General features: G+C 41.0%; 1 protein-coding gene across 2 annotated transcripts in view; it reads right to left on the bottom strand.

Moving 5' to 3' along the window:
* MIB1 (mindbomb E3 ubiquitin protein ligase 1) overlaps window positions 1-16927 on the bottom strand; it is a 331151-nt gene that overhangs the window by 20894 nt on the left and 293330 nt on the right. For both annotated transcript variants that reach the window (XM_029591112.1, XM_029591111.1), the window contains exons 17-19: window positions 15799-15991; window positions 6483-6561; window positions 343-453 (exon numbers count right to left, since the gene is read on the bottom strand). In XM_029591112.1, coding sequence (XP_029446972.1) covers window positions 343-453; window positions 6483-6561; window positions 15799-15991 — 383 coding nt within the window. The remainder of the gene's footprint in view (window positions 1-342; window positions 454-6482; window positions 6562-15798; window positions 15992-16927) is intronic.

The following is a 16927-nucleotide window of genomic DNA, read 5'->3' as shown; positions in this document are numbered from 1 at the left end:
GGATGACCCCTTCTGCAGGAGCCTGTCACCTTGGGGAGCAATCTTCCTTAAAAATATCCAGTCAGTCAGGACTGCAGGGCTAGTGTACCTCTACCATCTGCTGGAGGGAGAGAAATACTGAGGGACTGCAGATGGCACACTCGTATATGTGGCAGTGCCCAAAGTTTTGTTCTCTACCTCCATCTGCTGGTAGGGATGAGTAAAACCCGCTTGTCTGGACTGATCTGGGTATGTTCAGGAACTATATTTTCTGCCTTTTCCTTACTAAATATTGTTCCAGTTTTTAGGACAGGGAAACAGGGATTGACATGAGAGGATAAAATGTTCTTACATTCTACTTACTTATATCATCAACATCCTCTGCACCTTTCCCTCCACAGCACAGAATGAAAGGCACTCTCCGTTCCACTACAGAACGACACTGAACACATTTCTTCATCAAGCTGGCACAGTCTGCAAAAAGTAAGCAATTATTTAGAGAAACTGCTTTATTATAACTCAGATTTTCTTCTCTTCTCTCATTTACTTGAATCTGTTAACTTTATTCTACCTATAAGAAATAACTCATTGCAAACTGGTATCATAAATTAATCAAATACATTAGCAAATATAAAGTCTGTAGCTTCACACAATGGAGAAATTACTTACCTGATAATTTCGTTTTCCTTAGTGTAGACGGATGGACTCAGGACCAGTGGGTTATGTGCTCTTCTGCTAGCAGATGGGAGACGGGGTCAGATTTCAAAGCTGACGTCACTCTAGATATACCCCTGCAGTAACCTCAGCTCTTCAGTATTCTCTTCGAAAAGCCATTGTGGATATATCTTTGCTTAAATAACTTGATTAAAAGTTGATTGAACTGGTTCAACTGATTTCAAAACTGGAGACCGCCAGTGCACTCAACCAATTAATGGCGACACCGGACAAACTGTGGGTGTCTTGAACTAGGGGTAGGCCGCGGCTTACCCTTATTTGCTTAGTCTTGAGGTTCGCTTTCGGAGGTCCTCCTTCTCTGAGGCAGCTGTGGGCAGGATGCTGAGTTCATCTGTCTACACTAAGGAAAACGAAATTATCAGGTAAGTAATTTCTCCATTTCCTAGCGTGTAGCCAGATGGACTCAGGACCAGTGGGATGTACAAAAGCTACTCCCAGACAAGGCGGGAGGCTGCCCGTGACCCACTTAGTACTGCTCTTGTGAAGTCTGCGTCTTCTTGGGCCTGAACATCCAGGTGGCAGAACCTGGAGAAGGTGTGTAGGGAGGACCACGTTGCCGCCCGACAGATCTCGGCAGGTGATAGCAGCTTGGTTTCTCCCCAAGAAACTGCCTGGGCCCTCATAGAATAAGCCTTAATCTGTAGTGTTAAGGGCTTTCCTGCCTCTATGTAGGCTGCCTTGATTACTTCTTTGATCCAACGGGCTATGAGGGAGGAGGAATAGCCAAGTGGTTAGATCAGTGGGCTACGAACCAGGAGACCAGGGTTCGAGTCCTGCCATCGCTCCTTGTGACCTTGGGCAAGTCACTTTACCCTCCATTGCCTCAGGTACAAATCTAGATTGTAAGCCCTCTGGGGATAGGGAAATGCCTACAGTACCTGAATGTAAACCGATGTGATATCTCAGATCGAATGTTGCTACATAAAAATAAATAAATAGTCGCCTGCAAGGCTGCTTCTCCTTGCTTCTTCCCACTGTGAAGAACGAACAAGCAATCTGTTTTGCACACCGGTTCCGATCTTTCCAGTTATCGCACTAGGAGTCTGCCGACATTTAGATGGCGAAGAAGGCGGGAGTCTTCAGAGTCCTTATGCTCATACGGAGATGGTAGGGAGATGGCTGGTTCAAATGAAACTTGAAGACCAATTTCGGTGGGAAGGACAGGACAATGCGCAGCTGTATGGTTCCAGGAGTGAACCTAAGGAACAGTTCCCGACAAGATAGTGCCTGTAGTTCGGAGACTCAATGAGCTGAACATATTGCCACCAGGAATACCGTCTTCAATGTTAAGAGGCATAGTGACAGACCTCGAGTTGGTCTGAAGGAAGCCCCTGCTAGGAAGTCTAATACTAGATTGAGATTCCATAGGGGCACCAACCACTTTAGGGGTAGCCGGAGTTGTTTAACCCCTTTCAGAAAGCGGGACAAATCTGGATGAGTTGATAGCCGGATACCATCCACTTAGGCTCTGAAGCAGGACAGTGCGGCTACTTGGACCTTGAGGGAGTTGAGTGACAACCCCATCTTCATACCGTCCTGTAGGAACTCCAGAATCATGTCCTGCGGTCCTCACACCAGGCTTCGAATATTCTCCAGATCCGTATGCATGACAGGGATGTTGAGAACTTGCATGCACGGAATAGGGTGTTAATCAAGGCCTTTGAGTAACTGCGCTTCTTCAGGCGAGTCCTCTCAAGGGCCAGATTGTAAGAGAGAATCGAGACGGATCTTCGTGAAGAATCAGGCCCTGCCAGAGAAGGTCCCTGTGTGGAGTAAGGCACAGAGGGCTCCCCGCAAAGAGTCTTTGCATGTCTGCGTACCATGGGCGTCTTGGCCAATCTGGGGCCACTGGTAGAACTAGTCCCCTGTGATGTGCTATCTTGCGGATGACCTTGCCCAGCAGTGGCATTGGCGTCATCGCCGGTACTAAAGCTGTCATCGGTATCGGTTTTACCGGCATCGGTGACGTTCCAGGTAGAGAGGAGGTCACCGGCATTGGCAGTACCGCTTCTTTGATGAATGCCATCAAGTCTTGTGGTACTAGGTGTACTAGGCACCGGTGTAGGCGGAGAGAGTATTACCTGCGATGGCGTAGGTTCCACCAAGGGAGGCCTAGGCGACGGCGAGGTGTGTTTGTGCTTCGGCCACTTTTCGGTCGGTTCCTCCTGGGAGGGAAGTGACGGCGATGTCGAGGCATGACGATGCCTATGTTTATGTTTAGGACTTACCTCGGTCTCCGATCGCACCGATACCATCGACTGTGTTGGCGAGGTTTTGTCCCCAGAACCATCCAGTCGACGTTTTTTCAAGGAATTTTCTTGGTAGCTGTCGCCGGTAAAGATTTTGATGAAGTAGACGGTGAAGGAATAAGTTGCAGGTGAAAAAGTTGATCAATTTTTTCCTGCCGAAGTTTTCTTCCTTTCGGTGTCATTTCCTGACATTGCAGACAGGAAGAAATATCGTGGTTTTCACCTAAACAGACAACGCATTCTAGATGCGGGTCTGTGACTAACATGGTCCGATTATAGGCCGGGCATTTTTTGAAGCCTGAGGCCATGGTGATATAGACAGCCGTCGATGAATGAGAGAAAAAATTATTAGCATTTTGAGTTATAAACGCTGAAAAATATCTCACCAGCCGGTGAGATAGAAAGAGAGTGAGATCCCGTGAGGGAGAGAAAATTTTCAAACAATGACTTTTCAGTCAGAACTGAGTAAATCTCAGAGGGCTCCGATGTCCGCGATGCGTATAGCAGCACGGAAAAACGAAGACTAGACTGAGACCCCTGTGGAAGACAATATCATGGCATGCTGGGCATGCTCAGTGGCCTCACAGTGCCAGTCAAAAGTTTCTAAAAACTTTGACAGAAGTTTTCCCGCAATAGGGCTCCGTCAGTGACGTCACCCATATGTGAGGACTAGCATCCTGCTTGTCCTGGGATAATGCTAATGTCTGCTTACTTTGCATTTTTTTTACCTGCTGAGGCCATGAAGTCTTGGATTCTCTATTTAGGGAAATATATATTATTCAGGCAAAATCCTAACAGATCTAAAAAATTTCAACTGGAGCACTGAACAGAGATGGAACTTCACAAAACTGATTGCCAGTCCTCACAATGCCAGCATCTGCATTGTGATTAGCAATAATCTTTGTTGCTACTTGAGATGTGCCCTTGACCAAGGACCTAGTCTCTGCATATATCAAACTACTGCAAGGCATTTGGTGAACAATTGATAAAGCAAAACCAAGCCAAAAATTAGAATATGGTATTAAAAATGCTAAACACCTACAATATATCTGAGACCTCCTGCAACTGGAATGGATCTTTTAGATGGGTGTAGATTTCCTTGAAGTCCTGAGAATAGTCAGTCTTCTTGATCTAGGAGGGGAAAAATGGTGCCTAGGGAAGTCATTCTGAACATTTTCTTCTTTAGACAGAGGGTCAGATTCCTCAGGTCTAGGATAGAACCGAATCCCTCTGATTTCTTAGGAACCAAGAAATACACAAAGTAACATCTTTCCCCTTTTCTTTCAATAAGAAAGGTTCAAATACATACACCTCTAAAGAAGAGACTTCTATCCTCAGTATATCCTGGCAAGTATAGGCATGAATTCTTTTTAAGAGAGAGCAACTTGGTAGGATTTACACAAGAAACAATCAGTATCCTTCCCTCAAAACTCGGCAAATTTTACACTAGATTAACAGCCTGTGAAAAAAACCTTAGCCTCTCCTTCAACAAGAAAAAGCTTTGAAATCTGTTTAGGAAGACTCATCTCATCTGGATCCAGTCAAAAAACCAACCCAGCTTTGATCTGGGCAGTAAATGGCTTAGAATATATTTACTTGCACTGGTAAGGCTTATCACTCTGATATCTGAGCTGGGAAGACCCTGGAATGTGTCTCCTAAATAGGACAAGCATCTGTTTAGAACCTCCGCAAGACTTCCTAGATGTGAGGAGTGAATAATAAGTGAACGCAAGATATGCCATACTGGGACAGATCAAGGGTCCATCAAGCCCAGAATCCTGTTTCCAACAGTGGCTAATCCAAGTTACAAGTACCTGGCAAGTAACCAAACATTAAATAGATCCCATGCTGCTAATGCTGGCAACAAGCAATGGTTATTCCTTATTGATTAATAACAGTTTATGGACTTCTCCTTCAGGAACTTATCCAAATCTTTTTTTAAATCCTGCTACAGTAACTGCCTTAACCACATTCTCTGGCAATGAATTCCAGAGCTTAATTGTGCATTGCATGAAAAAGAAATTCCTCTGATTTGTTATAAATGTTACTTGCTAACTTCATTGAGTGCCCCCCTAGTCCTTGTATTATCCGAAAGAGTAAATAATTGAGTCACATTTACCCATTGAAGTCCTTTCATGATTTTGTAGACTTCTCTCATATCCCCCCTCAGCAGTCTTTTCTCCAAGCTGAACAACTCTAACCTCTTAAGCCTTTCCTCATAGGTGAGCGATTCCATGCCCTTTATCATTTTGGTCGCCCTACTCTGTAAGCTAATTGAACTGCTGTAAATCAAAATGGCACCATGTGTTGGGGAGAATTCACTGGAGTTAATTAAATCCGGAGCCTCCCATGCAGATGGAGTCATTTCTGGGCTTGGAAAGGGAGAAGTAGAGAGAGAGAGAGAGAGCACGAGCGACTCTAGGGTGGGCTTCACAGTGTGCAACTATTTATAGCTCTATAGGAGAGCCATCTAATAGGTCGAGATGATGTTGGTGATGGTTTAGGGGCACATTTCTCATGTAGGAGTGAGACATGCGAACAGCACAGTACACCTTGGTGAAGATTTGATGTCATGGGGAATGAGGAAAGTCTCACAAAGATGAAATTTTGTACTATGTTCTCTCACCCTAGCTTGATGGACTCTATAACAGGGTACCATCAAGCTAGGGTGAGAGAACATAGTACAAAATTTCATCTTTGTGAGACTTTCCTCATTCCCCATGACATCAAATCTTCACCAAGGTGTACTGTGCTGTTCGTACATCTCACTCAACATGAGAAACTGGCCCTTAAACCCCCCACCAACACCTTACACCTCGACTTATTAGATGGCCCTTCTATAGATATATAAATATGTGACTAATATGAAGGCTTTGTATATAGGCTCGCGCTCTCTCTCTCTCTCAGCGCAAGATGCAAAAAATAGGGATTATCGCAGGGTGCAATAAGTTTACTGCACCACGCGACAGTACCGATGCGAAGCGGTAAGTTACCGCGAGGTGCGGTAATTCTAAAATTTCCCTAAACATGCCCCTTTTTCTTAATGTAGGCATTAATGCGTTAACACATTTTGATGAATCTAGGGGTAAGATAAATAAAAATAGGAGCAGGAAACCATGTTTTAAAAAACAAAGGTTTAAAGTATGCAAAACATATGAACTTTGGTCAATACCCAAGCAATAGAATTTAGGTTATCAACTGGTGTTGCAGATAGATGAAACTACATGTAGGACTCAACAGCTCTTATTTTAGGGAAATACATTATGCTTCAACAGAAATGTACATTTATCAGGTTTACCCACTAAAAAGCTGAATTAGCTGATAGGCTTGGTCGATGTGAATATATCAGTAAACCTATCCTTGATATATGACACACAGGTTTTAATTGTCTGTATAATTTATATATAAGATATAGAAATAAATTTGTCCCAACAGAAAATTTATTAAAAAAAAAAAAAGAAAATTTATATTCTATACCTTAACATCTACATAATAAGCTTAGCTTCCAATTTTACTTACTTTCACAAGCACACATATGACCACAAGGCTGAAACAGTACAGCTGCCTTCTTGTCCGAGCATACAACACACTCTTCAATCTACAAAACAGCATAAAAGGATTGTTAGTAGTGAGAAAAAACAGATAAAAACAGAAAGACATGAAGTGTACATCACAGCAACATTAGCATTCTGACTGGCTGTAGAAGTTGATCAATCTTTAGCTTATTTGGCCTGCAGGAGGCAAATGGTGGCCAAATATGAGCTTTCCTCAAATATCTAGTGTCCTAAAAAGGGGATTCTTGGCTATTTGGTGCTTGTTCAAACTCTTCCAAAGTTGATCATTAAGGGCCTAAATAAAAATATATAAAGCATGAAGGCAATGAAGTCCTTCCATTGTCAGGCTCCTCTCTGTCTCTATTCTGTTGCCCAAAAGCTTATTCAAACACCTACAGGCTTATTTACCTCATTAAAGCCTCTATCCCAAATATATTTTCTCCAGCTTAGCGCACATTTAAGTCTAGTCCACTTCCCTTTTGTCTACATAATTTCATTATTTCCTATGGGAGGAAAAACATATTTTCTATTTTCTTTTCCTCCTATGAAGATCATGGAAGCCAGCCTGTATCACATGATTTCCTTTCACTCTGTCCAATTCCAGCCAGTGCAGAAGCAGAAAAGAAAGCTGTTAATTGGGTAAGTGGTTGAACAACAGAACTCAAAGTGGTAGGCAGGGGGCACAATGGAATCCATTTTGACACAGAACCAGTGGAGTACCTCAAGATGGTGTAAGAGGCAGTTATTTTTCTATTTCTTTATTAGCACTATTGCAAAGGGCCTTGAGGGAAAAATGTGTTTCTTTCCAGATACAAAAATATGCAATAGGGTAAATTCTTTGGGAGGGTGCAGGGGTCTGTATGGAGACCTGGAGAATGATATGGAGAGAGGAATGATGAGTGAGGTGACCAAATTTGCAGATAACACAAATTTTGAGTCATTAAAATGTCAGTGATTGTGAAGAAGTGCAGAAGGACCGTGTGAGACTAGGAGACAGGGCTTCTAAATGGCAGATGCAATGTAATGTGGACAAGTGCAATGCAATGTGGACAAGTGCAATGCAATGGAGAAGGTACAGAGAAGGGCTACCAAAATGATAAGGGGAATGGAACAGCTCCCCTAAGAGGAAAGACTAAAGAGGTTAGGACTTTTCAGCTTGGAGAAGAGATGGCTGAGGGGGGATATGATAGAGATGTTTAAAATCATGAAAGGTCTAGAACGGGTAGACTGTCTCTCAGTTACTGTACAATATCGGATAATAGAAAGACTAGGGGGCATTCCATGAAGTTAGCGTGTGGCACATTTAAAACTAATCAGAGAAAGTTCTTTTTCACTCAATGCACAATTAAACTCTGGAATTTGTTGCCAGATGATTTGGTTAGTGCAGTTACTATAGCTGTGTTTAAAAAAGGATTGGATAAGTTCTTGGAGGAGAAGTCCATTACCTGCTATTAATTGAGTTGACTTAGAAAATAGCCTCTGCTATTACTAGCAATGGTAACATGGAATAGACTTAGTTTTTGGGTACTTGCCAGGTTCTTATGGCTTGGATTGGCCACTGTTGGAAACAGGATGCTGGGCTTGATGGACCCTTGGTCTGACCCAGTATGGCATGTTCTTATGTTCTAATGTAATGCACGGAAGGAAAAACAATCCCACCTACAAGTACATGATGCTGGGTTCTGTGTTAGGAGTCACCACCGAGGAATAGAACCTTGGAGTTCTTGTGGATAATACCTTGAAATTTTCAGCTCAGTATGCAGCAGCAGCAGTCAAAAAGGCAATTAGGTGCATTGAGTACTGGCATTCGCAAATCAGAGATATAGCAGATATTAAAATGTTACATTATGACCTTAAAAATGAGCAGGCTAAATATCTTGTCATTTGGGGCCCAATATTAACCTAGCCTGTTGTCCTACAATATACCTGTATGTTAATGGATAATACATATTGTAGAAATTCCTGATATGCTGACTGTATTGATTCAAAAGTACTTTTATATGTACTTTTCCTATATGACATGGAAAAGGTTTCTTTTGATGTGTTTCATGTTGTATGACTTGAAACTGTCAAAATAAAGAGTTCTTAAAAAAAAAAAAAAAGGCAACTAGATGTTAGGAATTATTTGGACAGGAAGAGAACACAATTATAATAATACCTTTGTACAGATCCATGGTACAAAGTGAAGTTCTGGTTGCTCCATCTCAAGAAAGAAATAGCGAACATACAACAGGTACAGAAATGGGTGACAAAAATGATAAAGGGGGTGGAAAAGCTCCCTTATGAAGAAAGGCTAACAGTTTAGGGCTCTTTAGTTTGGAAGCAAGACGACAGAGGAGATATGATTGAAATTTATAAAATCATGAATGGGGTGGAACAGGTAAATACAGAATGGTTATTTACCCATTCAAATAACACTAGGACTAGGGGGCACGCTATAAAACTAGCAACTGGCAGATTTAAAACAAACTGTAGGAAGTATTTTTTCACTCAGTGCACAACCACACTATGGAACCTACTGCCAGAGGATGTGGTCAAGGCAAATAACATAATGAGGTTCAAAAGAGAACTGGACAAGCTCCTGAAGGAAAAGTCCATAAACAGTTATTAGCCAAGCAGACTTGGGAAGCCAGCACTTATCCCTGGGAGTGTGATACAAGAAACAGATTAACTATTGGGGATTTGATAGGTACTTGTGACCCTAATCTGGCCACTGTTGGAGACGGAATGCTGGGCCTGATAGACTTTGGTCTCATCCGGCATGGCATTTCTTATGAAAGAGTACTTCAAAATACCAGGAAGGATGACAGAGTTTGAAAACTGTGCTTCAATGAATAAAGTATCAAATCATGCATCTGTGGTGCAACAAAAAAAGGATTTATTAGGTGAAAATCTGACAACTGATAAATAGGAAAGAAACAGTATTCTCAGATGTTCTGTAGGTTGACACAATGTAATGAAGGAACAGGGAAAATGAAGGAACAGAGGTATCATTAGCGGGAAAAACAGAATATTGCCCTTGTGTAAGTAACTGGTGAAATTCCATCTCCAGTATTGTTCAGCTCTGAAGAATAAAGATAGAACCAGTTCAAAGATGGGCCACTACAATATAAAAAATATAAAAAAATTTCCATAGACAACATAAGAAAATAAAAAACACAACCAGCCTAACAACATGTATAAATCAATTGTTAAACAAAAAAGTCAGAAATAAAAAAAAATGTTTTTAATGGCCCTATTTTTGTTTTATATAATTTTTTATTCTTATGTTGTGGTCTGTTAAAACTTTTGGTGCCAATATTAGCCTTTTAAACCTTCCGGTATGTCATGACCAGTCTTGAGAGGGATGCATTGATGTTAGCTTATATGGTGTCCTGTATGTAAGTAAGAATGCGGTTCCATCAATACTCCCTCCCCCCCCCCCTTTTTTTTTTTTTTTTAAAGTTATTTAGCCTTTTCGGCAAGTTTTGACCGCTATTATAAATTAATTGCTGTTATATGCTTACTCTGGGAATTAGCAAACCAACATCATGGCGTATCTGGCGGATTAGGGCGCTATTTAATGTCTGCCAAGAACTATTGCACTTCCTTCAAGTTAGCACAAATTACAGCCTTATTGTCCACGGTGACCTTAAGCTTGGCCGGGTAGGTAGGCCTAATTTCCACTTCACAGGCCCAAAAGCCCGCCACCGCTTTTGCTACTTCGGGGAGAATTCAGCGAAGATCATTATTCTTGTCTCGGCATAAGATAAAGGACCTGCATCTCTAGCTGTTGATAAGATCCGTTGCTTGTCTTGAAAACTGTGAAGACATACTATTAGGGCAAGCAGCGGTTTTCCTCGCATTGGTGCAAGGGCAGTTATGCGATGGGCACGATCCACTTTGAGCGCCATTTTAAGCAGCTGGAGCACCCATCTTGCGACAAAGGTAACAGCATCGCAGCCTTCAGCTTTTTCCAGGAAGTTGATTCTGATATTGCACCGTGACTGATTTTCTAAGTAGACTGTTTTTTGGACGACAAAGGCCTGCTGCCGCTCCAGCTTTTCAACTTTAGCACTCAAAGATGTTAATGAATCTTCCACTTCGGAGATCCAAGTTTCAGCCTCATCCAACCTTCCTGCATGGTCTTGCACAGTGTTTACAAGCTGGGCTACCTTAAAAACCACCCCCAATCAGGTGTGTAGGCGCGAGAAAGTCTTTGCAGTAAAGACTTCTAGGAGGCTTTCGACCTTGTTAGAGTTTTTCCCAAGGGATACAGATATCTCCTATATCTCACTGTCTAGGTCAGGCACCATAGGCTCGTTGTTGCGCTCCGGTGATTTTTCCCTTGCGGTCTTCTTTAGGGGTTTCGATCATGCAGATATAGAACCCTGCGAGAGGTCCTTGCTCATTGCAGCGGTTAGAGATTGAAGAGAGACTTTCAGGATAAAACTCAAAAAATGTATGAAGGCCCGCAGGAGCTCAGCCTCATACGTCTGATCAGCTCAGAGCATGACCAGAAATCAATTATATTCTTAGACAAGCAATTAATTTATATTTTTACATAATGGTTGCATCTTTTTATATTTACTTTTATTTATATGCTATATCTATATAGCAGTACAATGACTATTCTTGGATTAGTTATGTTTTTAGCATGATTTTGTTCAACTTTATGTTGTCCTTGTTCTACATATATCTGCGCAATTTTTTTTTTATTTCAGATTTTTTTGTTCAACAGTTGATTTATACATGTTATTAAGCTGGTTGTGTTTGAAGTTCATCTTCTTTTATTATGTCCTCTATTGATTTTATTTTTATTTATTGTCCAGACATTCTGATTGTTCTCCATATGTTTTTAATTTAAGGTGTTTTTTGTTTGTCTACTGACTCTGATAGACCGTCTTCCATGCTGTTTTTTTTTTTTGTAGAGAATCTATCCATACTTCAATTAATTTGATTCTCTGAGTGGGAATTAGAATCGATTTCTTGAATTTTATTAGGAAGTGTATTGATGTTTGCAATGAGGTTAGCATGATTTCCTGAGAAGTCGCCATCACCAGCCAGTAGTGCAGACAGGAATACTTGAATGCCCTGTCGTCGCAGCTAGGTACTTCATGAAAATCCTTGGTGTTGACGACAGGCCAAAGGGGAGCACTTTGTACTGGTAGTGGATGGAAATCATTATAAAGCTCAGGTAATGTCAGTAGGAGGGAGAATATGCATTCTTTAAATCCAGAGCATACATCCATTCCCTTTGCTGGATAAAGGAAAGGATTCATCTTGAATTTCTCCCAAAGTATGTGTTTAATAGCTTGGGTACTTGCCAGGTTCTTATGGCCTGGATTGGCCACTGTTGGAAACAGGATGCTGGGCTTGATGGACCCTTGGTCTGACCCTTGGTCTGACCCAGTATGGCATTTTCTTATGTTCTTATGCTAACAGCGTTCACGTTGTCTTGAATGAGACAGAAGTTGATGGTGGTGCAGAAGCAGAGGTGGCATCTGGAAACATTACAACTGCCAAAGGGGAGTCTCTGAAAGTATGACCTTTTATAGAATAGTAAAGATATTTTGAAGAAGGTTGTTGCTTTCCTCCTTCAGAGGAGGACTGAATTTCTCTGTTTTGTTCCTTGATTTGCACCACTATTTCCTTGAGCTTTATACTGAAGAGTTTTGTCACCGAGGCAGGGCATATCTGCCAATTTTTCATAGATATTATCACAAAAGCTACTGGCTATGACCCAAGCCACGTGGAATGTTCCTATGGAGGCTGAAGAAGAGGGTGCAGTAGTGTTGAATGACTCATATATGAAATGAATCAGGCAGTGTATGCATTCTTCAGCATCTAAAAGTAGTTGAGGGAATGCAATGCTACCATCTCCAGCTGGAAGAAAGGGCTTTAGCTTTTGTATGATAGTTATGTAAATATTGGACGATGTAGAATTGGTTGTTAGAAATCCTTGCAGTTATAGCATGAGGTTTTGCAACACTTTTTCCCAAAATTGTCTAGAAGCTGTGGATCCTACCCTAGCAGAGTATTTGAGCATATCTTGGTTTTCTTTGCTTTCTTTAAAGCAGATTCTACTACTACAGATTGATGGAGTAGTTGCCCAATTCCAAACCATAGAGGTTTCTCTACCCTTGGGTAGTTTTCTTGATACTGAGAAGCAGGTACCAGATTTTCACACATTCTCATTTGTAATTCTTGCAGGATTTGATGGATTGGAAGAGCTGCTGGCATTTTCAGAATTCAGAGGAGACCATAACATTTTTATGAGGATCTTTGGTCTTATGAGTGTTTAGAGCAAGGACTTTCCCCAACTGGTCTAAAAATTTTGAGTAGGAAAGATCTAGGAAGATCTGGAAATTCTGGAAAGGGGTCAGATGTTATCCCTGTTGAACCCTCTTCAGTTCCCAGCAGTGAGGGAATGCTAATCCAAGACTCCAGTAATGAAAAGGGAAACTGAGACCGGGGTGGGGGGGGAGGGGGGGTCTTTGATTACCTTAGAAGGGCTGGGTGGGCATCCTCTAAGTGACTAGAGTCAACTGCGTGGGAAAGCCATGGGTACAACTTCCTTACAGGAGTTCCGATGACATAAGTGTCAACTGCAGACAGGACTCCTTTTAGTGGGAATAGTTTGAAATTCTCGAAAGGAGATGTTGGATGGTACCCTCTTATTTAGCCATCAAAGAGGTAAAAAAATCTTTCACTAAATCCACTACTTGGTCAAGCAGCTGGCATGCCCTCTGACCCGGCATGGGTGGTGGAACATCCTCTTCTGAAATGGAATGTCTTCTGTAAAATTTGAGATGGAGATCAGTTAGAAATAAGAGGTACAAGAGAGTAGATGGGATCTGATGTTTCTAGATGCAGTCCTTGGTCTAGTCATTTCCATGGTGAGACTGACCTGGTAACTGGTGGAGGAAGTGGCAGCATATCTCCCTCTGACCCTGTAAACTGATTTGAATGACACACATACAATTGTTATAGGGATAAATTACAGCCCAAGTTATTAAATCACAAGTAGAGTGTGAGAATTTGCAGAAGGACCTTCTGAGAATGGGAGACTAGGCATCCAAATGGCAGATGAAATTTAATGTGGACAAGTGCAAAGTGATACACATAGGGAAAAGTAACCTATGTGCATCACTTTGACGTTAAGTTCCATATTAGGAAAGGGATCTGGGTGGCAATGTGAACAATACTTTGAAATCCTCAGCTCACCATGTGGCAGCAGTCAAAAAAGCAAACAATGTTAAGAATTATTAGGAAAGGAATGGAGAATAAAATAGAGAATGTCATAATACCTCTGCATCGCTCCAAGGTGATACCACACCTAGAGTACTGTGTCAATTCTGGATGCCGCATCTCAAAAAAGATAAAGTTGAACTGGAAAAGGTACAGAGAAAGGTGAACAAAATGATAACGGGAATGGAATGGCTCTCTTATGAAGAAAGGCTAAAGAGGTTAATGCTGTTTAGTTGAAGAAGAGACAGCTGAGGGGGGATATGATAGAGATCTATAAAATGGAAGAGTGGAAGAGAATGGTTAAATGTGAATTGATTATTAATTCCTTCAAAAAATACAAAATTATAGGATACCACCTATGAAGTTAGTAAATAGCACATTTAAAACAAATCTGAGAAAATTCTTTTTCACTCAATACACAATTAACGTCTGGAATTCATTGCCAGAGAATGTGGTAAAGGCATTCAGCAATGCTGAATTTAAAAAAAGGTTTGGACAAAGTCCATAAACTATTAACCCAATACACTTAGGGAAAGCCACTACTTACCACTGAATGTTAGCAGCATGAGAAATATCTATTATTTGGGATCCTTCCAGGTACTTGCAACTTGGATTAGCCACTGTTAGAAACAAGATACTGGGCTTGATGGACACCTTGGTCTGACCCAGTATGGCAATTCTTATGTTATATTTTTGTGATGCATTGATGTTTCTAACTGCAAAGGCACCGAGGAACGATGTGTAAATAACTTGTGTATCAATGGCACCAATGCAACTCTATGTATCGATGATGCTCCATGCATCATACGCTGATGGCACTTTTTTATGCAGAGTGCTCCGAGCGTTCCACAGAGTAGTGCCTCTTTTTCTTCAATGCATGTTGGCTATGTCTATTCAATTCCAAGGATTTTATCTGTTCTGATGACGGAGAGAAATTTTGTAGGAGCTTCTGCTAAACCCATTCCCTTGGTGAGGCAGATGAAGCTGTGCTTCAGGAGCAGGTCCAACTGACTTCTATGAGCCTTCCACAGTCCTATTTTATAAGCCCTTGTTTTCTGTGTATTGGGGACTTTGGTCCATAGTTATAACCATTTGCTTGGTCATGGACCAAGACATAGACCTAGATAAATGTAGCAAAGGTCATATCCATCTGTAATGGAAATCTTTCTTTAATACCACTTTACTGTGACTGCCATTTTTCTTGATGTTGAGAGTAGACTTTTTTTTTATTTTTTTTAAGCAAGTAGCACTGAAAAGTGTTTGGAGGAACTGCTAAAGCAGGAAGGCAACTCTTTATATAGAAAAAATAATTGTAAGAAGGAAATAGAGATAGAGGATCACATCCATGCAGTTGCTCAGATGAAAAAAAGACTGATGGGGGCTCACATGCTCAGTAGAGCAAAAGTACTTGATATTCATTTATACACACCTTCACTGTCTGCCTTGTGGTTCCCTCCACTGTCACATGACAATGAAAGGACTAATCCCCTTTCAGAATTCTGAAAGGGGACTGTTCCTTTCACTGACATTTTACAGTGGAGGGACCAATCGGCTTTCAGTCAGAGGAAGAAATAGCTTATCAGAAGGGGCAGGGCTGGGGTACAGGGGGGCTTTAGAACGTTTGGATGGTAACTAATGGATTCCAGAGGGTGAGTGGGGGTTTGCTCAGGCTGACTGAATTTCTTAAAGACAAAAGGACCGGGGAAGGGAACCCACTGGACCCAGATATCCCGAACCCAAGACTCAATTGTACTTTCTTTCAGCTGAGCAGTTCAGGAGTGTGGGGGAGTTTGGCTGGGGCCTCAAGTTTTTTTTTTTTTTTTTTTTTAAGGTGGGGACAGGATCAGCCTGTTTGGTTTGGTGCTGCAGGAAGTTTAACATCTGGTAAAAGGAATCACACTTAGCGTGCCTCCTTGCATGGCAGGTTAATAACATTGGTTGACTGACCTACAGTAAAACATACTTTGAGTGCAATCTCTCTCTTCTTCATCCTGCCATCTCAAAAACATAATATCTGGAGAAAAAGGAAAAATAAGATCTAAGAAAAATACCTTTGTTCTCGACTGAACTTGATCTTTGCATATGAGACATTTCTTGACTCGTGGAGAGCACAAAGAGCAAGTAGCAATATGTCCACATGGTCCAAACAGAGTATCTCTTTTCATATCAGAACACACCATACATTCTTCTAAGGTTTCAGTATCGTTGGTAATCATGGAAGGACTGCGAGAGCCTACTTGACCACTACAAGAAAAATATATGTTTCAATACTTTTGTAAAGAGAAATCTGGGGTTCAGTACACAATCATTACAGGACATCCCCTTCTTCAAATAATCCATTCCTAATATTATGCAATTTTTGGTGCTGGCCTTAGCCTTTATTCTTCTAATAATCTCCAGGCAAATCAAACCACACTTTTTCCTATCTTCACAGAATTATTTGCCACAGCACAGAAGTGTTCTCTTTCATAATATTTAGCTTGTGCTTATAAAACTTACACTCACTATTCAATGTATTAAATCTTGAAATATATTTCTCAAGATACCTAGGTAAGTTTATTAACAGACATTCCCTACATTTATTTATATCTTCCTGTAATTTGAGGGTTCAGTAAAACTATATCTTCCTTAAACTTACCAATGAAGCATCTATATCTAATCTATAATGCCTTGAAAGGTGTGAACATAGGACCAATTCTCTTTGTCCAGAAAGTATACACATTTGTAGTCGAACGAGCGAGTCTTAACCATCTGAAGAACTATTAGTCTCCTAGAAACACTAATATAAAGTGGTTTAGAGACTGCCCTTTCAAACAGCAAAAAAAAAAAAAGTCTACTTGATAATTTGAAAATCCTTGTCCTAATTAAATAAATCTTGATTCCCTCCTAACATCTAGGCTGTGTAGGTACCTCTCTTGAAATAATGTGAAGAAATTCACCATTTTTGGCCCAAATTATGAAACTGTCTGCAACACTACTTCATCCTGGTAGAAAATCTGGAGCTACAACATGCATCTTCTGCAAATGAGCCACACCAGTCAGAGGAGTCCATTCCATATAAAAGCAGACTATTCTCTAATTTATCTTAATTTTTGCTTCTATTTCCTGTCAATTTTCTATGATATTCACAGCATCTTATACAACATGCTATTTTTGCTTCCTTTCAGTAACTTTTCATAC

This window comes from Rhinatrema bivittatum, chromosome 2 (genome assembly GCF_901001135.1).
Source record: "Rhinatrema bivittatum chromosome 2, aRhiBiv1.1, whole genome shotgun sequence".
NCBI lineage: Eukaryota > Metazoa > Chordata > Amphibia > Gymnophiona > Rhinatrematidae > Rhinatrema > Rhinatrema bivittatum.
The sequence above is the reverse complement of the archived record's forward strand: the minus strand, read 5'-3'. Positions and strand labels throughout refer to the sequence as shown.